The sequence below is a fragment of the Bremia lactucae genome, linkage group LG1 (assembly GCF_004359215.1).
Source record: "Bremia lactucae strain SF5 linkage group LG1, whole genome shotgun sequence".
Classification (NCBI taxonomy): domain Eukaryota; phylum Oomycota; class Peronosporomycetes; order Peronosporales; family Peronosporaceae; genus Bremia; species Bremia lactucae.
In genome coordinates, this window is record NC_090610.1 from 5,557,096 (window position 1) to 5,581,083 (window position 23,988).

The window sequence follows — 23,988 nt, forward strand, 5'->3', positions numbered from 1 at the left end:
TTGGAGCGGCCCAAAATCGTGCCGGCGCGAAAGGGCATCAGCGGCGCTTAAGCTTCACGACCCATTAATTTTTGGGTCGTATGACGTCTTGAAGGCCCGGCTCAGACAAACATTTGAGCCGCCACGTGCCGAAATCAGGGCTCGATCCGAGCTCCTGGATTTGAACCAGGGCAAGCGTGATCTGCACGCTTATGCCCAACATGCACGATATCTGGTCAGTGGTATCGTTACTCATCCAATCATGAACAAACCGAGGTGACTGTGTTTATTAAAGGTCTTGCAGACGGCCCTGTTAAGACCTGCCTGTTCCGGCTAGAATTAGAGTTGCTCGACCAAGCGATTTCTATAGTGATACAGAAGGACTTCAGTCTTAAACATGCCTTTGTCCACTGTAGTGCTTATTGTCCACCGAGACGACAAGAAAACGGTTGTCCAGAAGCCATGGTATTTAGAGAGAGAAACCTCGCTCTTCAAGTCACAAAAGATTACAAAAATGCAATCGTTGTCAAAAGACGGCTATTACGCCTATAAGTGTAGTGCCCCACGGCTAGTACCTAAAAACACTGAGCGACAAGACCGACCTATCGTAAGGAACAGCGGAGGACGCGGATACGACGCTGTTACGAAATCGCAATGGCGAGGCGAATCGTGAAAAAACGGTAGGGGCCAGTAAATACGGAGCGCCCTGCTATCACGCTACGTCAAAAGAATTTGCAGGCCTTTTGACGAAAGTTGCTCCTCACAAACAAACATTGTGTGTAACTGGCCGAGGGGATGAGGTTAACATCATCACCTTAGCATTAAAGTGGCAAATGAATTCCAAATAAAGTCCCTAGTCGATTGAGGGGCGTCAAAAATTTTTATTCGACGCCAATCGCTAGAAGATCGCAAACTCAAATTTGTTGAGCGCGATATCCCTCTAACACCTAGCAACAGGCGCATCTGTAACGGTTAAAAAACGTGAAGTTGGTATCCAATACACGTTAAAAAGCTAACAGCACGATGATGATATCATCGTATTAGATTTGGATGACAAATTTGATGTCATCCTTGGATTACCATGGCTCAGAAGTTACGAGCCATGCATAAATTGGCAGCATCAAGCCGTGACGATGCCTGTCTCTTGTTCATCAGATGGCCAATTGATGAACGTCTTGGAGCGTCCACAAGCGTGTGGATGTTCTACGAGTGAGTGCGATAGCCTCACTTGTGGGTCGGTCGTTAGCATGACTGCACAAGACCTTTGTGTGAATACTCAACACTTTGTGGAGTTAAATCCCGACGGCTGTGCAAAAAAACAGGCAGCGTCAAAGGTCCACCATTGTGACATGATCATAGTTACCGACGGCTGTGCCCCAAGCACAGGTAGCATCGAAGTTCGACCTCTCGAATAAGTTGAGTGGTACGAAACAAGGATGCTTGCTTGAATAGCAACATCCAAGAAAATATTAAACGACCGTCTATAAGAGACATTGCGAGTCCTAGATCGACTGGAGAGTCGACCGTAGAGGATCTTGTTGTGGCTGCAGAACCACAGCTAGAGGCAGTTGGGAAGGATACTCCGACCTGATAACAGGATCGAAATACTGTGTCATGAAGCAGTAGTCATTGCCCCGCGAACAAGTATTAGCGCTTGACAAATTCTTTGCCGATCCCTTGTCAGCGGGTCATGTGAGGGAGTCAACCTCCCAGAAAGCTCTCCGACCTTCTCTGTGCGTAAAGTAACAGGAGGGTGGCGGGTTGTGCATTCGTTCAATAAATTAAACGCTGCAATGGTACCGGCTCAAACGCCGATACCACGAAAAGACGTAATCATTAATAGTATGTCAAAGAGTACTGTCTACGCATGAATAGATCTGATGGATGAATTCTATCAGATCCTTATGCGTGAACAAGATATTATGTTCACAGTAGTAAGCACTTCAAGCGGCATGCTATGGGGGTGGCTAGTTATGCCACAGGGGCTTCGTAATGCCCCTGCAACATTCAACAGATGTGTAACCAATCTGTTGAGATCAGTGCGGAATTTTGGACCGAATTTTTTTGAAGACGTCTTCGTTCATAGCAGAGCCATAAACGCATAGTCGGATGTTGAAGTACATCCTAGCCACGTCCGAAAGGTTCTTACACTTATGCGTAAGCACAAGATCTGAAAAAGTGTATATTCGCTGGAAGCGAAATGCCACTTCTTGGGTGCATCGTGGGTAAACACGGTGTACGATCAGATCCAGAAAATATCAAGGCGATCACCGATTGGCCTGGGCTAGTCGATAAAAATGGACGTAGAAAGTTTCTTGGTTAAACGGCGTACCTGCACAAGTACTCACGCAATTATGCAGAAATGGCAGTAATTCATTCTTTTTTATTGAAGAAAATTTTAAAGTGGTCCTGGAACGCTGATTGTTAGTGTTCCTTCGAGAATATCAAGCAAAGCTTGATTAAATCGCCTATCCTGGCGATTGCTGACCAAAACCGACCTTTTCATGTGGTCTGTGGCGCCAGCGAATTTGCGATCGGCTGTGCGTTAATGCAATATGAGACAGACGGTGCAGAGCTAGTCGTCTGTTATCAATCGCGTCAGCTTCAACCAGCTAAACGCAACAGTGCATGACAAGGAACTCCTTGCCATGTATATGCACTGGCTAAGTTTAGGGCCTTTCTCTTGGTAGATAGACTGTTCTTGTCGTCATCCCCACTCATAATGATAGGCGTTTACGCATCATGTATGAGGGCCACGATGCGCTAATAATTGGTCATCGTGGACGTGAAAAGACCTATCTCACGATAAGTCGCGACTTCTCCTGGCCACGCCAGTGTGAGTTCGTCCGCAAGTACTTACGTGCTTGCGAAATTCGTCAACGGGTGAAGCCCATTGCTTCATCCTGTGCTCTGTTACAATCTCTGCCTGTTCCAGCAGAGTGTTGGCAGCCCGTGACTATGTACTTCGTCTTCAAATTTCACGGACGATCGCAAAAAAAATAACACTCTTGTGTTTGTTGATATTTGTAGCAATATGGTAAATGTTATTGCAGTCCCAAAGTCAATTACAGCCAAACGCTGTACTCCTGTCTTTGTTGACACATAATTTCGACTCCATGGGTATTCCCGCGAGCTGGTCTTTGATCGAGACCCCAGATTCGCGTCAGAATTTTGGCAATCTGTGTTCAAATCACTTGGAACACAGTTAAAATGTCAACTTCTGACCATCCTAAAAAATATGGTCAGACAGAACGTACGAATTGTATCCTCGAAGAGATACTTCGCGGATACGTCCACTCTTTTAAGAGTTGAAGTGTGTTTCTTACCGATGGTGTAATTTGCCATCAACATCTCAGTGTATGCTTCTATATAGCATACACCGTTTTTCGTGAACCACGTATACTCACCTTCTTTATGAGTAGGTGTGTCGCCAGCATGGCGGTGTAGTACAGTAACCTACTGCGTGTTGTATATCGATCTGTTGAGGATCTATACAATTTCGACAATCCTTTTAAAGATTGTCGGAATGGATTTTTAAGGTATTTCATCAACTCTAAAGAGCCTTATCTTCTTGATAAGCCCTTATAACGTCGTCGAGTAATGTTGACGACGGAACACTTATTGTTACAACAGTGGCCTTATGCTCACTGTTATTTGTTGCAAACAGAGGCCTTATGCTTATTGTTGTTTTGCGCAGCAGGCTCAAATAAGGCCGGCGCGAAAGGGCATCAGCGACGACATTTAGTCGTCCTGGCTTATATTCCACGGAAAAGTTATACTGCGCGAAGAAAGACAACCATCTCGCCATTTTTTGCGAGAGAAGTGGACTGTTTTCGGCCGTGCGTATAGACGCATGGTGACTCTTATTCAACGGGGGAGGATCGCTCGAGCAATGAGAATTTTTGCTCTTGCTCATCACGCATTGACTCTATGGTCAAAACGAAGGATACCAATGGTGATTCAATCTGGACAAACACAGCAATAGCGATAATGCTATTACGACTTTGATAATGATGCTGAAAGACTCAGCATTGACAATAATAATATTAGTGAGAACAATAATGCTCTCACCAATGAGGAGAACGGCATCTCCGCAGTGCGCACCGATGGCACTGACAGCAAAAACAAAACTGAGTCAGCAGGAGAATTCGTGCTGACTAGAGAAGCAGTGGTCGGTTTCTGCAGTGGACCGACAGAAAGGGTACTCTGACAAAAATGGAAAAACAAACATTTTTTATATATAATGTTAATGATCGGGTTCTACTATCTTCGGCAAACCTACATAACATGTAGTGACAAATAAGGGCAGTAATGAATTATTGCACAGGTATATCGACCCATTTCGTGTATTTCATTGCCAAGGAATGCGTACACGATCGATCTGCCTCGTATAATGCGTACGCATCCTACGTTTCATGTCGCGCGTCTCCGCCTGTACCATCAGAATGAGGCTTTTTCCGGGGCTGAATTAAACCGGCACGGTTTACGGCATTTGCTAAAGCCTGATAATCCCGAGCCAAAGCCTGATTGTCTAAGGTCAAAGTCTGGTTCTCATGAGCCAGACGATCCGCTCTATTTTCCAAGGAAGAGATCTTTAACGAGCTGTCTCCAGCTCGTTTTGAAGACTGATCTGTCCTTCATGCGCAAGTTGATCAACCGCACTTGCGAACTTTTTTTAATTGTTCGCGGGAAACATGGTCGACCGTCGTTACTAGGTCGCGACGACGGGATCGCTCGTGATCAATGTCCTCCATAAATCATGGAGGACATTATCCAAGTCACGATGTTGACTCAGGTTCGGTGAATGAGGCGGACTCGATTTTGTCTTCCTCTCTACATTTGTTGACAGATTTGAGTGGTGAAAAGGGTTCGAACGGTATCCACCCTCGCATGATAGTTGGGAACCTCGTTCCCAACTGATGATGGACGTACCGGGTCTTGACGACAGTACGACGAGATTCATCTTTCTCGACAGAGGGTCCTACAGAGAACAAGCACTTCTTGCGCTCGTGAACAAATATAAGGTTCTTAATTCCTTTGCGCATCGCACAAGAGATGAGCGTCCTCCAATAAGGGTCCGTGAGGCATGTCTTCTTAGGGGCATGACTTGAACCATTAAAAAGCATGGGCTTGAGTCCCCCTACGAGAGGCAAGGTAACCCTGCCTCTCTTAATAAACGGAAAAGCTTGTAGCGTGCACCGACTACGGTCCGTTTTTCGAACCGTTCACAAAAAGGATTCAGTTTGTCAAGCCAGGCCTCAGTGACATCTTTCGCCCGCTTTCATGTGTACCGCCAAGGCCGGAAAAAGGCAACGCTATAGAAAACCGTTTAAAAATGTTATCTTTCCCACAGATCATGACTTGAAGTCAATACATGATACGTCTACATGATCAAGCACACGGTACCTTAGAGCCTCGATGTAAACCATACCGATTATTTTTGTTTTTAAGGGTTAACAAATTAATTCGATGGATTCATCGAAACGAAGCTTGAGTACTTCGTGGATCTTCGAGCCAGTGCCTACGTGGCGGACGTTTAACTGAAACAGAAGCTATGCTATGGCTTCCCAAAGCTAAAGCTGAAAGGCCAATTAAATCCCTATATCGGTCATCTTATGAGGCTCCTACTAGCCAGCATACTAGTGCTTCGGTTGCAAGTGTAGCCGCGGACCCAAGCCACACTATGGCCAAGGATCCGTTCGTTACTCCACCTATTGATGACAGCGTGTTTCGGTGCAATTTATCCCTGAATGCGGGGCTTGAGAACGACAACAACGCTAGGGCGATCTTGACGAAGGGTACCTCGCCCTCGGGCGTGGAGTCATGACACTTCACCACATACTGGTATTGGCTAGTGCGACGACGTCCGTTCAACGTTTCGCCACGTGAATTTGACGATTCTTTCGCTGCATTGAGCAACGCATGAGAGGCCTAAACATCAGCGACAGCTCTTGTTGCTTTAAGGCACGATGGGTTACGTCTGAATGAGAATCTCGCGCACACTTGGAGAGCCTTTGACGTTGTCCAAATTCGTCTTCTGATGTTGCATAGTAAACAGCCTCAATTATAGGGTCAGCTGGACATCCTTTGAAGGAAGCAGCAATGAGCATCATTTCATTACAAAAGGGTTCATTGATGTCATCTTTTTCAAATCCCGCCATTAATCCAGCGTTTTCATAGCGATAGAGAAATCGGTACAATGATATTCGCCACGCAAAGCTTTTCTTAGCTTTTAAAATCTTTATCATCAGGGTCACTGCGTGTATTTACGTCGACCGTTTCACTTTTTGATATGCTTTTATTGTCATCAGAAGTTGAATTATCTACAGCATTACGACGTGACGGGGTTATATCTAAAGACTGGGCAACTATCAATCGCTGAGAGCTTGGCGAGGATCCACAAATGCCAAATCTGATAGAAACCGATTGGACTCTTTCGAATTTTTGGCTTTGCTTGCGACTGCGATATTTCAACGCTTGTTCTTCATCTTGATAAAATACAAGTGACCATGATACGAGAAAACTTAATCGTCGAGCAGGAAGCATCTCACGATGAAACTTCATTCAACTCGCTGTTGTAGTTCCACCTAATTTATGACGGTACCTAGCAATCGGTCGCTTGCGACACTAAACGGACCTGCGTTCATCCGAGAAACGGCCGAGACGATAAATTAATAACTCATCCCAGGACGAAGACTTCCAATTCGAGTTTTAGAACGCTCGCTAGAGATCTCCACAATGTCACAAAAATCTTCAAGTAGCCTAAACGACGGGAACGGTTTCTTGAAATACAATGGTAGCGGATCTTGTGGTAGCTATTAGTTTTTTTCCTAAAGAAATTGTGACTGAATTTTGAGTCGTTTTCACTGCAATTGGCTTTGATAGCGCCATGGGGGTAGATTGTGGTGTAGTCCTCGTGCAATGAATGAATTCTTCGAATTTTTGAACAAGACCCGACACGATAATTTTAAAAATTTTGTACCCGGGTGCTAGTTAAAGCTGCCACGCACTTCTAGCACACACCTCTTTGAGCACAGTGAGGAAGCGGTTAACAATCTCCTCTCACGTACAGTGAGGTAGTTGGTGGGCGCCTAAGCGACCTCACTAAACGAAATACCTTAGTTTCAGTGACGTCACGAAAGCGGTAATCCGGCTCCACGTGCGCACTTGTCAACTAGGAAGTAGTTTCCAGACTAATTTATATTTAATCGTATTTTAGCCAAATATAAATGCCATCTCTGTAGATATGCTCGGATATGTATTGCGAGCGTATTATTCTTAATACCTCGTATCTTGGATGACGCTAGCCGACATCCCCGTTAGTGTGAATGCCGTTAGGTATATCCCATACACAAAGGTGGGTCACAATGTGAGCCACACCCAAGTGGTGGGTCTAACTACTTTTACTTAAGTAATTGACCATCTCCCTTTTTAAGAACGAATTTACATTTTGCTTATTCGTCAAAGAGGAACGAGGGACAGCGAGCTGCTTTACCCGCCGGTCTGATCCTCTCAGTCACTAAAGCGACCTGTGTGCACTCACACGGCGCCAACTATGCCACCTAAGAGGGGCAAAGATGTTAGGTCGTCTGCAAAGACGCCCTCACAACCACGCACTAAGCGTACGCGCCGCGTTAATACGCCGCCGGTCGCTCAGTGCCACAGTTACAACGACGACAGCTGGCGATGCTTCTGTCGCGCTGCTAACTGGGCTGAATGATCCATCCCACTTGCACAGTGAGGATGTAGACCCATCGCTCGTTGTCGATATCAATGAGTCGACACCGTCACCTCATAGTAAATATGAGAATAGCGTGATTGCGCTTTAGCGCCCATCCAAACTTCTCTTATTTCGATTTGTTGAGAGACAAAAAAGGTTTTGAAATGCTGTCTCGTCGTGTGCGCTAGCTAGCGCAGCAACCATCAATGAGAGAACTGCCCATTGAGGTGCAGGTACTTCTTCGTTGGGTAAACCAAAACGTCTGTCGTTCAGACCATCAATCATAATGGGTCTGATGCAGAAGAGCCTAAGCGTAAAGATCCGCCGACGGAACGTGAACGTGTCCAGTCAACGTCACAAGTAAGTCGTATTGACATGGCTAAGTGACGGGTGGCATACCACTTGTACCCCCTCCATCTCAATGGCCTCGTATCAACTGGAAGAGAGTGTCGCTCCTAGAGCGCGCTATTGAAAAAAAAACTTATTTCAATATGGCGTCTATAATTCATGGAAGGATCAGGAAAAATCGCTTGGGCGATTTTCCCTGACCCCGGTCGTGTTGCGTTCAAATGAAACGCTCGACCAATATGAGGCGGAATTCACGCGCCGCTTTCAACTGCATTACGATGCGATGAAACAGCGGTCGCAGCGAATTAATTTCGCCCGCTTGCGTGTGAGACAAATCATGGGCGGTACTGTACCCCATGATTCTTCTCACCACGCTGGTCTTGCTAGTCCATTTAAGACTAGTGGAGCGATGCTTCTTTTCGTAGGCAGTCACCAAGCCGGGCACGTCGATACGCAGGGCGTCGACCGTTTTTTAAGAGTCGAACCTCTTCGGGTATCCTCACCACTCGACGAGGATCTGATACTTCTGCCTCACGGAGCGGTAGGCAAGCAACCTTCCAACAAGGAAGGTTTGATTCCCACAGGCATTCATCAGTGCAGGCGGCGCCCGATAGGAGTAGCAAATTCGCCTACCTATTCGCGGCTGCCTTACTCGCGTCCATTCAGTCGCAGGCGTTAAGTGCTGCAGAACGACGCATTGGGGATCTCGGGGTTAAAGTCCTGCGACTGATCTTGAATTTCATGATGACCGCGCGAAGGATCGTCAGGGTACGAACGCCTGAAACTTCGGCTTGACATCTTAACGAAGTTGATGCTGAGGAACCCGCATTACGCGCGTGGTATCCCTCGCTCTCCGAGCCCTCGTCCATGTGGAAAGAGAAGGTCGGAGGAAAGTCTTTCGCTTTTCTCATCTCTTCCATCTGTTTGACACTCGACTAATTGTCGGCTTCACCATCAGTCTCCTTAGACTGATGGGGATATGTGGCATCATTTGGGTCTACATACCGTTTGGGACGACCTACGTAAAAGATGGGGTGCATCTTTATATACGGGGGAAGGGTGAGCCTATAGTTTAGGTCTCCAACCTCTTCTACTACCGTAAAGGGCCCAATGAAACGCGGCACCAACTTCGTAGTACCTCCAGGTAGTACAGAAACTGCATATTTAGGTAGGGTAGCAGTACTTAATAGTATTTTTCTACACAACTCTCAAGCGTTCGTCATTTGCGATCATTTCGGTCGCATATTCTTTTGTTTGTCCTGTGCGCTTGCCATCGCATCACGGACTTTTCGTGTGATGGCTGATCGCTCATCCATAAAGCGCTGAGCCTCGCGTACGCTTTTCGAATCAAACTCGCCTATGACACCGCCGAGAGGTCGTACATAGGACGTTGTTTTATTAACCACTGCTAAAGGGGGGGTCACCAGGGCAAGTTTCTGTCGGTGAGATGATACCCTCGCGGGGCATCGTCAAATTGCCGAGACTATGTCTCTTTTTCTCGTCGAGCATAGTGAGGGGCCCTCTCCCACTAAGACTTGGGCTGCGCACAAACGAGGTTGGCGTCCGAGGATGGCGCAGCTCGTTTATATAAAACGGTGTCTCACCCGTACTGGCGTGGACACTGTTATTAATAGCGAGCTCCACAAAGGGGAGTCACTAACGTGCGTAATGGATCCGCCACGACCCAATTGGCACGTTCGGTTTGGTCATCGGTCTGGGGATGATCTGCGGTCGACATGTGGAGCTTGCTACCTAGCAGCTCGAAGACATGTCACCAAAAACCAGACGTAAAACGTGGATCCCGGTCAGATACTATGGACTCGAGCTTCCCGTGTAGTCGGTATACATGATCCAGGAACAAGAGAGCTGCCTCCTTGCCTATGATCGATGTTTTACATGGTGCTAAATGGTCCATTTTGCTCAGTCTGCCTTCAAAGACGACTAGCCCCGTCTGACCCTTGTGGTCAGGCGGCATGCCAAATATAAAGTCCAGACTTACAGTCTTACAACAATCTGTTGGAATTGGTAGTGGCTTCAATGTTCACTGCTGGACGGTGCAGGCTTAACGCACTGACACGGTTCGCAAGAGCGAATATAGGTGGCCACTCAACGATATAGGTTAGGCAACCAAAATCATTTCGACACTTTTAGAAAATGTACTTTTACGGCTCAGATGCCCACTCGATGGCGCATCATGAAGCTCGTGAAGGATCATCAGCTTGAAATCTGTCATGAAGCTCGTAGATTCTCAAGGGATCAAAAGGTGACAACTGATGCCATATAAGGTCATCGCAGTAGCTAAATCGATTAATCTTAGCTTTCAGGTGCGACAGAAGATTTACCTTTCGTCCACCGAAGTGATCCAATAGAAGGCGACAATGTTCATCCTGACTGTAGCTTTCTTGAATATCAGAGGCTAACGAACCCGTTACACTGAATGCCTTCATGGCTGCCAACGTTGACGGCTGAATTTGTGCTTTAGCACTAGACACACTTTCCTGGTGTCTTACCTCGAAGTCTGGTCTGCGCAATAAAGCGTCAGCCAAGACATTGGACTTATCCGGCTTGTATTTAACTTTAAAATTAAATTCAGAGAAGAATGTAAGCCATCTTGCCATTCTAGGCGAGAGGTGGGGTGAGTTTATTGCGGGTCCGCAGTGATGCGTGAACCACAAATGGTTCGGTGCCCAATAGGTGCACTCGAAGCTTAAAAAACGCATACTTTATTGAATGTAGCTCTTTGTCATGCACAAGGCAGTTCAGTTCTGCGGCTTTTAAAAGCCGAGACTGATAAGAAATGACAGGGTTACCGCCGTCGTCATCCTTTTGCATGAGCACGCTGCCGATTGCAATATTTATTGCATCGCAGACGACGCTAAAAGGCTTATCCGCGTCTGGTGATGCCAAGACCGGTGCCTCTATAAAGAGATTGCTTCACTGGTGTGAAAGCATTTCTCGTTCTTTTGAGGAAACGCATTATGCGTCCTTTTCAAGGAGATCAGACAAGGCTTAATCGCTCAGCATAATTCTTGCTATATTTATGCAAATAATTAGTGAGCTCTCGGAATTGGCGCAAATCCTTCACGTGTCGTGGGATTGGTCATTCCTTTGCTGATTGTATTCAGTCTGGGTCTGCTCGTACACCATGTGTACCTACGATGCAGCCCAGCACAGGTATCTCGGGGACCCCAATGACGCACTTTTGCGAGTTGGCGTACAATTCAGCGTCACCCGAAGTCTGGGGCAACAGCGTCTAAATGACTCTATTTCGGTCAAACCGTCCCCGGCTCTTCTATGCCCGAATTCATCGTCAAAATATTGGGGGCGCGTAGGCACGGTGCTGACGCATCACGTGAGCCACCACTCGGTTTAATGTCGCCGGTTTGTTTTTCAAACCTTGGGCATCACAAGCCACTTCTAAAGCATATCGCTTGGGGTGCTTACTGCAGTTTTGGCTACGTCAGACTCTCTCGTGAGTACCTAATAGTAGCCATCTTTAAAATTCAACGCGGAAAAAATGGCTGACATCCCATGGAATTCATCATAACATCTTTCCTTGGGATTGGCGATTGCGTCGGTGTGGTCGCTGTGTTCAGCTTATTGTAAGCATGAATGCGCGATCCACCTGTGGCTTTACGCACACAAAAGGTCGGGCTGCAGTGAGGCGATTTGCTCTGTCGAAGAACTCATCCATATATTCGACTTGTTCTTTCGGCAACGGCCATTGTCTGGTCACAAAATACTTGGTGCCAGGTTCGAGATCAATTTCGTGCCCGACGTGTAACGGGGCACTACGACTTGTACTGCTTCAGAACAAGTCCACTCGCACTGCTTCATTTGCGAGTGCCCTACGTTATTTCACGTACACTGGTACATGCAGAGAAAGACTTCTCTTTAAGGCAACTAGCTTGAAGAGGGTTAAAGGAAATCTGTATTAATAAAATTAAGTATCTCTTATATCTATCTTGTAAATGCTAACTTAATTATAATCTAATACTAAACATGCAATTCATTTTTTCTCTTCTCTTATCTGTATCTCTCTTTTGTTTATCTCTACAGCTGATTAGTCTGCGGAATAAATAGATATAATGGTCTATACCTATTTATGGATAAGAATTCTGAACATTACTATATAAAGTAATATCCTCCAAATATTATCTACCTTTTAAATAATATATTAATTAACAACCTTTAAGTGTTGATTTCATGTAACGATACACCCCGTTACAGCTACTGCAAATCAGGGTGGTAGTAGGTATGACACTGATATGTTGGTAATAAGCTTACTCTATTAATTCACTTCTTTGGAGACCTTTCCAGCTTTGTAATAAAAACTTGTGAGCCCAATGGCGGGTGAGGAAGTGTTTAAGGGCGCAACACCCGAATAGCAAGGAATGCGTATGGGGAAGAAGCGCAGATGACTGCTCGCCAAAGGGGCGCCACTGAGAAAAAGTACTTGGGCGCTCGCAAAAGGGGTGTGTCAAGTGGGGAATTCTTACCAGGCAGCGACATTGCCGCAGAGCTGGCTAGCATTTCTTCGCTTTTGGACTCGATGGATAAAGAGCGTCAGGGGTCAGGACAGTACCATACTGAGAGCCAAATTTTTCCATCTTGTAATTTGGACGCGAAGCCTGGCTTAAAAGACTTAATTCGATTCCCGTTAAGTTTGAAAAATGAACTCCGACCGGTGCAAGATTTAAACTGTATCGGTTGTATCGTGAGGATTTGGAACGATGGGGCAGGCCCCACGAACGAATGTGAAAGTTGACCTTGGAATTGGTGGAAAAACATCAAGTTTTTTCTAGAAGCGAAGTGGAGAACATGGTCCAGGGGTGCGCGCGTGGCGAGAGCAGGATGAAGTAAATTACTAGCAGCACATCGCGTATGAACGCCAGCGTATGCAGCACCAGTTCCAGGCGTTGTTGAGTTTCACAAAGGATTTGATGAGTTGCACCAAGCGGCAGAGGAGCTTCGAGAAGAGTTACGGCGTCAAAACGAAATAAATTTACGCCTACAAGAACAGCTGAGTTTCTGTGCTGATAAAAGTCTTTTGGAAACATATGAGATGGACGAATTGGATCCAATTTTTGTCAGGGTCCCGAATTCAAGTAAAGGCAAGGTAAGTATTTAGCCTTTATTAAATCCTAAGTCTACAAGGGACTCGAAGCTGGATTTATGCAATGGGGTCAGCTGTTGCTAGTCAAGATTGACTTGGCTGAGAGAGCGTGTGGTTTTTCCTAACTGGAAGAATACAAGGTGTCTCGATTCGGAGAATTTCTTCGCGGGAGAGCGGAGAGATATTTTAATCAGCGTGTGCATAGTTTGTGAAAAATGTCACCGACTTTTGGTATTGTTGTGGACAAGATGGTGGATGCTTATCGTATTGTTTTTTCAAAGCAACATACTATCGAACGGTTCGCCGAAAGGAAAGATGAAGGCCGGACATGGAATGGCCACTTTTTTTCTGGTGGCACTGCAGGAGGCACCAAAATCGTGCGAAGAATTGATTGTGGAAAACATCGCGAAGTACGGACAGCCCGAGTCTCAGGCGTTGATTATCGAACAGTACAATTGGTATCGCACGGATTTCTTGGCTCACGCTGAAGAAAAAAAAGTTACTTTTATCGAAGGAATGAAGGATGAGATAATACGTGATCGTCAAACCGGTCGTGAGCTGGAAGCCTTGTAATGAAGAAAGCAGTGCAAGGTGGATGTGCGACTTCAACGACTCGAAAGCGTCGTAAACTGCCTTCCACGTATCTCAGCACGGGAACTGACGCCACGTCGGTCGGGCTGTAATCAAGTTAAGGGGTAATTCCCCCTCGAAGTTGAAAAGTCATGTCCATTTGCACTAGACAAAGGTGACGGAAGCATCACAGGCTTGACCGTCGTCGCATGATGTGGGACCTTCTACTCGACCACATTTCGTTCGTGTCGAGCCCCTATTAGACCACATTGTGTTCGTGTAGAAGCCCTCGATCAACCACTTTTCTCTTGCGAGGGACCCTGCTCGACCACAAAATACGGTAATATTGGATACGTAAAGTAAAATATGCAAATGAAAATAATTTCATTAGAACCGTTATTCTCCCCTCATTTTTTGGTAAATACCCTCAACTAATATGGCTGGCTAGTTTTATGGATGCATAGTGTTAACATAAGTTTGGCTCCTACTAGTCACATCTAGTGGATGCGCTCATATTTATAAAGAGCAAGAGAACACAACTCAGGAAGATGTGGAAGTATAGCAAAAAAAGGGCCCCGGTAGGGCCAGGAGGACCCAGCTTATGAATAGAAAATTCTTGTGTCATGAGTGGTCGTATAGTGAAAGATAGGGCTTTGTTGACAGAATAGTACAATTTTGTGTTATTATCGAACCGTGAACCATGAAATAGTCGAATTAGAAAGGTCACAACTGGACTGAATGATTAAAAATTGAGCACAAAACAGATGACGTCGAAAGGGAGTGGGCGGACAGTGCTATCATATCGTCCCCGACCTAACTAAGCACTATGCATGCATAGAAATTAGCCAATCATATCAGACTGACGGGATTTATAAAAAGCTTACCGATTTCCTAAGTTTATTCTGCGTTGCATTTTTCTAAAGGAGATAATATTTTATTATTTCTCTTACAGGAAATAATATTTAAGTAACGGAGCACCTCGTTATGGTTAGAGCCTTTATTACCGCGAGCTATGGTCGGCCGACCAATCGGTTTGCCATATCCGTAGGGTTAGGCGTGCCTTCGCTTGAGTAATAGGCAATTTGTTTGAACGACTACTGGCAATTCGTTTTTTAGGGAACAAAAAAAATATATCCTGTTAAAATCGCGCAGGAATTCCCACTCCAGAAACTCTTTCGAGTTTCGTGCTATCTCGTATTATTGAGAAAATTTTCTGATCTCGTGAATGAATTCTCTAGCGCTGAGATTTGGAGGCAGCGGCATAAGCTAGCACCCATTTTTCTCCCATGGGTACGAGGTATTTAAGGTCATGGTCTTCGATGGAGGCACGAACCCGAACTCTTATGTGAGGACCTACCACAGCTTGAGAACGATTTTTTTCGATACAAGCGACGCTAATATTGGAAAGGTCGTTCAGAGCTAATGAGCTAAATTCATCTCCATGACATTGCATTCTGGCTTTAAAAGTAATGTAGCGGAACTAACTCGCTCATTAAGTCAGAGGAAGAGTTGTAAACTCAGAGAGTCACTTAGTTATATGAATATGATACGTTTAATAGCTCAGTGAGTTGAACAAGCTCGTAGAGCTTAATGGATCCTAGTTCAAAATATTCAGGGGTTCGTAAAATCAAGTGGCAACTAGTGCCCGAAAGAATATACCTTTGGAAGGTTTCTTTCTTTCATAGATCAATGCGCAACCCTAAGGAAGGCACTAGACGCTTTTATATCAAAAGGGGAATTGGGATTTATTAATTTATTAAATCTAAATCCTTACCCTAACTAATTCTAATATATTTCGGCCACCAGATTTATACCTGGTGGCTGCCACATATGTTACTTATAATAAATGGGAACTTTGTAATTAGCTGTTTTAAATAGTATGAAAAGATTTCACCAATAAAGTAAATGTACCACAGCAACGGTTTGCCAACAGAAGTGTGCCCCATTGCCCCCCCCATCAGCTGACATCGAGTGACAACATTCGCTTCAATTCCTCTTCAAGGTTGGACTAACCGTCCGGTTGTGCTTTACATTCCTTTGTCTGATGACAACTAAGCGCGAGTCACCGCCTCTAAGGTCATTCCTCAACGATAAGATGATGGTGGACTATGAAATTTATACTTCATCGGAGCATGAGAGAAAGGAGCGTCGCTACTACGCGTCTCGTCGATTGGACGAATCTCGCCGGGCCCAAAATTTAATCCCAGAACGTGGTGCCGCGGATGCTTTAGCTGCATTGCACAGGACGCCGGGCCCTGAGCCCGACACAATTACAAACTAGCTCGATGAAGAGCAAGAGCAGGCAATCATCGGAGAGGAGCAAGCTTGTCGTTAAGCTGCAGCTCTTGCAAAAGCAAAAGCTCACAGTAAATACCGATTTTGTAGAAGAGCGCCTCCAAGAGGTAACGAATCGCAGCTTAACCATCTGGACCTCTGGACTCAAGGCGAAGACGCCGAATGAGCTCGCTGCTCGCGACGCTCTTCATGAGCGATATCCACGCCAATAGTATATCGCGACGTCAGTATTGGACGCGTCTTTATGATCAGGTCCGTGGGGCCTCGGTAACAACAATGAGCAAATTTCCGATCGTTTTGTTTCAAACAAATTAAAATAGCGAAAATGATGCTTCGCTTGAGAAGTGGGTGCATGACCGTCGCCTCCCCAACATCTGGTCTAGAAGAGAGTCTGCAGATGTGGCTGATGTTCGTTTGGATAGTAAGCTTCGCTTCGATCTCGTAAAGCTTAAGGTCAAAGGCCAGTTACGTCCTGCCTATTCGCATCAAATCGAGGATAGGTCTAGCCCGCACTCCAGTGCTTTAATTGTCCGCGCAACCATGGATCCTAGCCGCACTGAGCTAAAGATCCTTTTTTTTCACTTGTATTGGTGGGAAGCGTCGTTTGACGCAAGTTGGCCCTAAACGCGGCGCTCAAAACCATCAACGGCGTACATACCCAAGCCACTTCACCAGATACTGGTATTGACTCTTTCGACGACGTCGCTTGAGGAGTTTCTTCTCGTAAAACTAAAGGTTATCCTCGCTCATCGAGCAACGCAGGAGGAAGCTGAAATCTCGGTGGAAGCATTTGCTGCTTTAAAGCACGTGGTGCAACTTCTTTGTGAGAGCTTTGCTTGACTTGAGGGCTCTTTTGACGCAGCCCAGAACGTCGTTAAGCGTTAGAACATCAAAACCTCGTTTTAAGGGTCAGCTGGATTTCCTGGTGAGGATGCAGCAATCTGCGGCGCGCCCGCCTGTCTCAGCGCGAGCGACTTTGAATCCACGTGGGAAGGGTCCCAGTATCGCTTTAGCAAGCCGAAGTAGATGCTGGATGAGTTAGTAGCTTGCGAGGAAGGTTTCGCGTGTAAACTAGTTCTTTTGGCCTCAACCATAAATGGTCCAATAAAATGCGGCGCAATTTGGTCTTAAAGATCACAAAAACTATGTTTGTAGGTAGGTTTTTTAGCATTTAATTAAACTCGGACTCCGACCGCATCAGATCCAATATAAATTTTGCGTTTGGCATCCGCTTGTTCTTTATGTTTGTTTTGGCTATCATTTATTGTGTCATGCACACGTCGTAAGACACTAAATCGCGATGCAAGAAACTCGCTCGGTTATTTTCAAACGGTAACAAGGTGGTAATTGCAAGCCTATCGGCTAATTCATTTCCACCAAGTCCTCAACCACGTGGTGGCATATTAGCCGAAACGCGTGGATGTGTGAGTAGAGCGGACTATATCCTGTAGAGGCATGTACAGCGTTATTTAACGCAAACGTCACCACCAAAAGCATTGTTCTTCAGCACACAAACTGCGCAGAATGTCTTCGATGATGCGATTGACACGATTTGTTAGACCATCGGTTTGCAAATGGTTCGCTGGGGCATGTCGAATCTCGTGCCAAGCACTCTCGATTTCCAAATTTTACCAGTGAGACGGGAGGGGTCACGATCGGAGCCGATTGCCACAGGCAAATCGTGTTGTTGAAACACGCGATCAATGAACAGATTCGTTGTACCTTCACCATCAGTGGTATCTGGCACTGCCGCTAACACAGCCATTTTGCTCAATCGGTCAACGAAGACCACAATGACTGTGTTGCCATCCAAATCTTTGGATAGGCCAAACACAAAATCCATGCTAATGGACGCCCAACAACCTGTAAGTACGGACAGACCGGTCTGCATGATCCGAGGGTTTAACCCGTTGGCATGTGTCGCTTACCTATTTGTAGGAATTGGTCCATCAATAAATCTGGCTTAAAGGCCGTGTGTCTTTTATCGACCGAGAGACCACCAATAAATCGGCTCACGGAGCCGTAGGTCTTTTCTCGACTGAGATGACCCATCGATAGACATTTCGTCTAGCTCTATAAAGAGCATGTTACGTAAGGGTTGTCTGAAGCCTGAATGTTTCCTCGATGTTACCTATTACACCATTAACAAGCCTGTGCGACTGCTTGCTAGTATCACTTTGTGACATTACAGATGCTTCGCGTCTCAGCTGCCTCGGCGTCGAAATAATATGTCTCTTAGGGGCCAAAACATCCACATTCCAAGTTTCCCAGGTTTGACAACCTTTATTTGCTCTGTAGCAGAGCTGGTGTCCATTCCGACTTTCGTCGAGGATTTATGTCACTCAGATTCCTTGTCCAGTGATCGCTAACGCGTCACAACGCGTGCATTAGAAGGGTTGATCCGAAACGCCCTGGCAACTTGCCAATAGTGTCACAGCTACATGCCATCTCGGCCGACTACACTTGGTGGACTTAGACTAGTCACTCCACGTGTGTCATGGATGATGCACCCTTGATGACTCAACCCTAGGCCCACACATTCAGTGATTCGTTATCTCAACGATTGTCACTCGACGGAGTATGCCGTTTCACCCCCTTTTACTGAGCCGGGCACAAAATTAGTGTTTTGAACATTCGAATTCATCATCTCAGACATTCCAATGCCTAGCACGCTGACAGGTTCGATCTATGATTCGCGCCAATAGCCTTTTGTTGCCTAGCAAAGGTGGGTTCATGACTATTTTAAGCTTTGCTAGGAACATTGCGCATTGCGCCTAAGGTCTCAGACTTCCAATCGATTCATGGCTCATTGCGCCTCGGATCTTAAAACTCCAATCGATCTATTACTCATGCATCTACACGCTTGTGGACGCTTCATGACGTTCATCGCATGGCCATCTGGTAAACAAGAGGCAGGCATATTTACAGATCGATGCTGCCAGCTGATTATTAACTTATATTTTCTGAGCCAAGGTAGACCTAGGATGACATCGAATTTGTCATCCAAATCCAGTACGATGAAATCATCATAGTGCGTTCAAGCCAGGCCATACCAAGGATGAGATTATGTATCGAATTCAAAAAAAGGACGAGACAGCGTTCCACACTGTCAAAGTCCAGAAAACTTTTAGTAACAGTGAGACGAGTCCCAGTCTCTAAGCGATTGGTGAATACAACACCTTCATGTGCTTTAAGCGACTCTGCATACCGCTAATTCTTTTCAAGGGATCAACCAACGAGCATAATTGCAAGACGCCCCTTAGTTGACCATGGCTTATCAAAGCCCTTTTCAGTCGCCTGAGCGACTAACAAGCCAGGCTTCTACTCACGCCTCGTGCCATTACGCACAGAGCTAATTGGGGCCAGGTCCTGTTTACTCTTATCCCCCAGAGGTTCAACCGAGGTTCTATAACTCTGTGAGTCGTACAAGCTATTAAAGCTTAGTGAGTCCTAGTTCAAGAGATTCTGGGGTTCGTAAAACCAAGTGGCAACTAGTGACCGAAAGTATATACCTTAAAAAGGCTTCCTTCTTCCATAGATCAATGCGCAAGCCTTAGGAAGAACTAAACGCTGTAAGATCAAAAAGGGAATTGAACTTTATATAATTTCTTAAATCTAAATCTTTACGCTAACTAATTTTAAATAAAATCCGGCCACCTTATTTATATCTGGTGGCACATATGTTAATTATAATAAATGTAATTTAGCGATCATTTTTTTAGATAGAACAAAAGGGTAATTAACCCAAAAGTAAATGTCCCACAACAACGGTTCATGTTCCGTATTCCAACCTCATTTACAAAAGGCCTGAAACTGCCTCTTAGTTTTTGTCCGCCTTTCATCTTTGAATGATGACGTCGTCGTTCAAGGGAACATGCTGCAAAGTTGCTCTTGTGTTGGCGCTGCATACTCATGGAACTCGTTGATTGACCGAAGCGCAGTGCATTTAGTTTTTAGCAAGCTGTTTGGCTCGATCTCAAAAATGCGAGCCGACTCAGGGTCATCTTCATCCAAAATCAAAGGATATGGAATGATCCGCCGTGAATCTAGGGTCTCGATATGAGACCATTCGCGGAATATCCCATGTAGTCGAAATATAGTACCCAAACACAGCCTTTGGCTGTGATAGACTACGATTCTGCGGCATGATATAGTAATCTGCTGAAAAGAACAACAAGATATGATATTTTGCTGAAATGACCAACAAGACCAAAGAATTATTAGTCTTGAAATCGTCTTCGGATTTCTCGAAGACGAAGTCCATATATTCGGACATTTAAAATCTGCCGGAAAAGGCAGAGGCTGTAACGAGCATCCGATGAAGCACTAGGCTTCATTCGTTGACAAACTGCGCAAGCACGTATGTAATTGCGGACGAACTCATAGTGGCATAGCCAGTAGAATTCGCGACTTATCGTGAGATAAGTCTTCTTACGTCACGATGACCGCTTATTGGTTCAACGTAGCTCTCTTGAATGATGCGTAAAAGCTAAATATTATGGGTGGGGATGACGACGCGAGGTGTGTCACCAGCAATGGTTGTGTAGTACGCGTTGTGTATCGATCTGTTGAGGATCAGTACAATTTCTACAATTCTTTTAAGGAATGTTGGGATGGATTTCTAAGGTAATCCATCAGCTCTCTAAGAGCCCTATCTTCTTGATACGCTCCTCTAACGTCGTTGCGTAATGTTGACGACGAAATACTTATTGTCGCATAAGTTTCCTTTTGCTCACTGGTGATTTGCGCAGCCGGCTCAAAATCGGGCCGACGCGAAAGGGCAACGACATTTAGTCGTCCTGGTATATACTTCACGGAGAAGTTGTACTCTGCGAAAAAAGACACCCATCTTGCCATTCTTTTCGAGAGGTGGGGACTGCTCACGGCCGTGCGTAAAGATACATTGTCCGTATATACAATGAACGGTCTATCTCCCAAGAGATAGACCCTTAACTTAGCAGTGCGTATTTCATGGCAAGGAGTTCCTTGTCATGCACTGGGTAGTTGTGTTCAGCTGGTTGAAGCTGACGCGATTGATAGCAGACGAAGCGCTTTACGAAATTTGTGTTATATTGCCTTAACGCAAATCGATTGAAAAATCGCTGGCGGCACAGACCACATGAATAAATCGGTCTTGGTCAGAAACCAAGACCGATTTATTGATGTGGTCCGTGCCGCCAGCAATTTTTTTAATCGGATGTGCGCTAAGGCAATATAACACAGGACTTGGATTGGTGATTGCATCAAGCTTTTCATCTCGAAGGAACGCTGACAATCAGCGTTCCATGATCACTTCGCATTTCTTCAACAAAATGAAAGATCTACTGCCATTTCGACATTAATGCGTGAGTACTGTGCAGGTACGCTGCTTAACCGAGGAACTTTCTAAGTCGCTTTATAAATATGTTGACTGGCACAGGCCAATAGGTGACCGCGTTGATCGTTTTTGAATACAGGCGTACATCGCTTATGCTTACGCATAAGTATAAGAACCTTCCTACGTGGTTACGATGTACTTCAACACCGACTTTCCGTTCTTGGTTCTGCTATGAACTAAGACGTCAACAGAATAGCTCGTTGCAAAATCCCGCACCGATCTCATCAGATTGTTGACACGTCTGTTAAATGTCGCAGGGGCATTCCTAGGTCCCTGTGGCATGACTATCCACTCCCATATCATACCGCTTGGGGGTTTACTGCTGTGAACGAAATATCTTGTTCACGCAGAAGGATCTGATAGAGTTCCATTGACGAAAAGATAGTACTCTTTGACATACCAAATGATTACGTCTTTTCGTGGTATCGGCGTTTGTGCAGGTACCGTTGCAGCGTTCAGTTTATTGAATGCATGCGCTATCCCCCATCCTCCTGTTGAATTACGCACACAAAAGGTCGGAGAGCTATGTGGGAAAGTTGATTCCTTCACATGGCTCACTGCTAAACGTTCGGCAAAGAATTTGTCGATCGCTATTACTTGCTCACGAGGCAATGGCCATTGCTTCATGACACAGTATTTCGAACCTGGGATTAAGTCAATTCCGAGTCGAGTGTCTTTGTTAGGCAACTCGCACGGTGCTGATTCAGGAAATACATCCTTAAATCCTTCTAGATCTTGTATAGAGGGATTGTTTTCATAGACTTCCAGATTGAGACGTGAAACGTTTAATCCGAGTCTTCTCACCGAGGACGCTTTCGTCTATCGATGAGCTACTGAGAATCCGCTCGTCTTTAGGAAAAATTATTGCCGACCGAAAATATCGGCCACGTACTTGAAATCTATGACAAGTATGCAGATCTGTTTTAACTTTGCCACTACGCAGATTAGGCAAGAACCGTTTCGGCTCTAGCCTTGGCAATTGAGTTATCTCCGAAATTAAGTTTAAAGGCGCTATTAGGTCAAGTGTATTAATCGCCGACACTAAATCCATTGTTTACTAAGATATTTTTGTCTCAGTTTCCTTTTTGGAAACTTATTTCCAAAGGTACCTCGGACCTTTGACCACAAGTTTCCGGGAATTTATTCCTACAGAAATTATTTAGGGAGTGCCCTCCCCAACTGCCTCTAGCTGTGGTTGCGCTACCACAGCGAGATCCATTACGATGGACTCTCCAGTCGATCTAGGATTTTTACACTGTATTAGAGGCGGGCGTTTCAAAAAATTTGGATGTTGCTTCATAAGCAAACATCCTTGTTTCGTACCACTTAACTTTCGAGTTATCGAATTTGGACGCTGCCGGTGCTTGTGCACAGCCGTCGGGATCTAACTCCAGAATGTGTTCGTATTCACACTGCAGTCCTGCTAACGACCAAACCACAAGTGAGGCCATCGCACTCACTCGTTGGACATCTACACGCTTGAGGACGCTCAAGACATTCATCAGTTGGTCATCTGATGAAAAAGAGACAGGCATCGTCACAGTTTGATGCTGCCAGTTCTTACATGGCTCGTACTTTCTAAGCCATGGTAATCCGCTTACCCTTTATTGTGTATTGGATACCAAACTTTATGTTTTTTTACCGTTACAGATGCGCCAGTTGCTAGGCACACTGTCATCCTCGTTCAAAAGATATCGCGCTCAAATAATTTGAGTTCACGATCTTCTATCTAATTAAATTATTAGACGCCCCACAATCGACTAAGGACTTAAGTGGCCACTTATATAACACTATTTTCAGGGATGAGGTCAATCTCATCCTTTGAAGGAATAACACCCAATGTTTGTGTGCGAGGAGCAACTTTCGTCAAAAGGCCTGCAAATTCTTTTGAAGTTGCTAGATCAGCAGGGCGCTCCGCGCCTACTCACCCTGACCGTTTTTGACGATCCGCCTCGCCGCTGCGATTTCGCGACATCGTCAGATCCGCGTCCTTCTCTGTTCGTAGAGAGAGGTCGGTCTTCTCGCTGAGTGTTTTTAGGCACTGGCCGTGGGGCACTACACTCATGGGCATAGTGGTCCGTCTTTTTACAACGATTACATCCTTGTAACTGTTTCTAATATTTATAGAGCAAGGTTTTTAGTTCTCAAAACACGAGAGATCCATGGGTTCTGGACTTCCGTATCCTGTCGCTTAAGTGGACGATATGCACCATAGTAGACAAAAGCCTGTTTCAGGCAAAAGTCCTCCTGTTCCGCTATAGATATCGCTTGGTCAAGCGACTTTAATATAGCCGGAAAAGGTTGGTCTTAACAGGTCCCTTATAAGACCCAAAGATTAATGGATCGTGACACTTGAGCCCCAATGCCCAAAATTTGTTACGTCCGGCTGGTTGGACATGCCAAATTTACTTTCGTCGCATCATCATTGATGCGGCGAGCTTCTATGACGTCGTCTAATTCAACGAACCATCTTAAAAGGGAGTCGCCTTCTACTGCCTTAAACTTAGAGATTTCTATCGTTAAGCTTTCGGGTTGACGCGGAAGCGACATGCTACTGTCTCAACATTTCAATTGTTGATGACC

General features: G+C 45.4%; 2 protein-coding genes across 2 annotated transcripts; one reads left to right on the forward strand and one right to left on the reverse strand.

The window, feature by feature from the left end:
* Nucleotides 1–12,837: 12,837 nt before the first annotated feature.
* Nucleotides 12,838–13,107, reverse strand: CCR75_000538 (uncharacterized protein; the record flags this gene model as incomplete). Its single annotated transcript, XM_067958645.1, has 1 exon — nt 12,838–13,107. One exon carries the CDS (start codon nt 13,105–13,107, stop codon nt 12,838–12,840), a length of 270 nt encoding a protein of 89 aa, XP_067822285.1.
* A 5-nt stretch (nt 13,108–13,112) lies between these two features.
* Nucleotides 13,113–13,736, forward strand: CCR75_000537 (uncharacterized protein; the record flags this gene model as incomplete). Its single annotated transcript, XM_067958644.1, has 3 exons — nt 13,113–13,166; nt 13,205–13,272; nt 13,445–13,736. The coding sequence occupies 3 exons, from the start codon at nt 13,113–13,115 to the stop codon at nt 13,734–13,736; spliced, it is 414 nt and encodes a 137-aa protein (XP_067822276.1).
* Between the last annotated feature and the right edge of the window lie 10,252 nt (nt 13,737–23,988).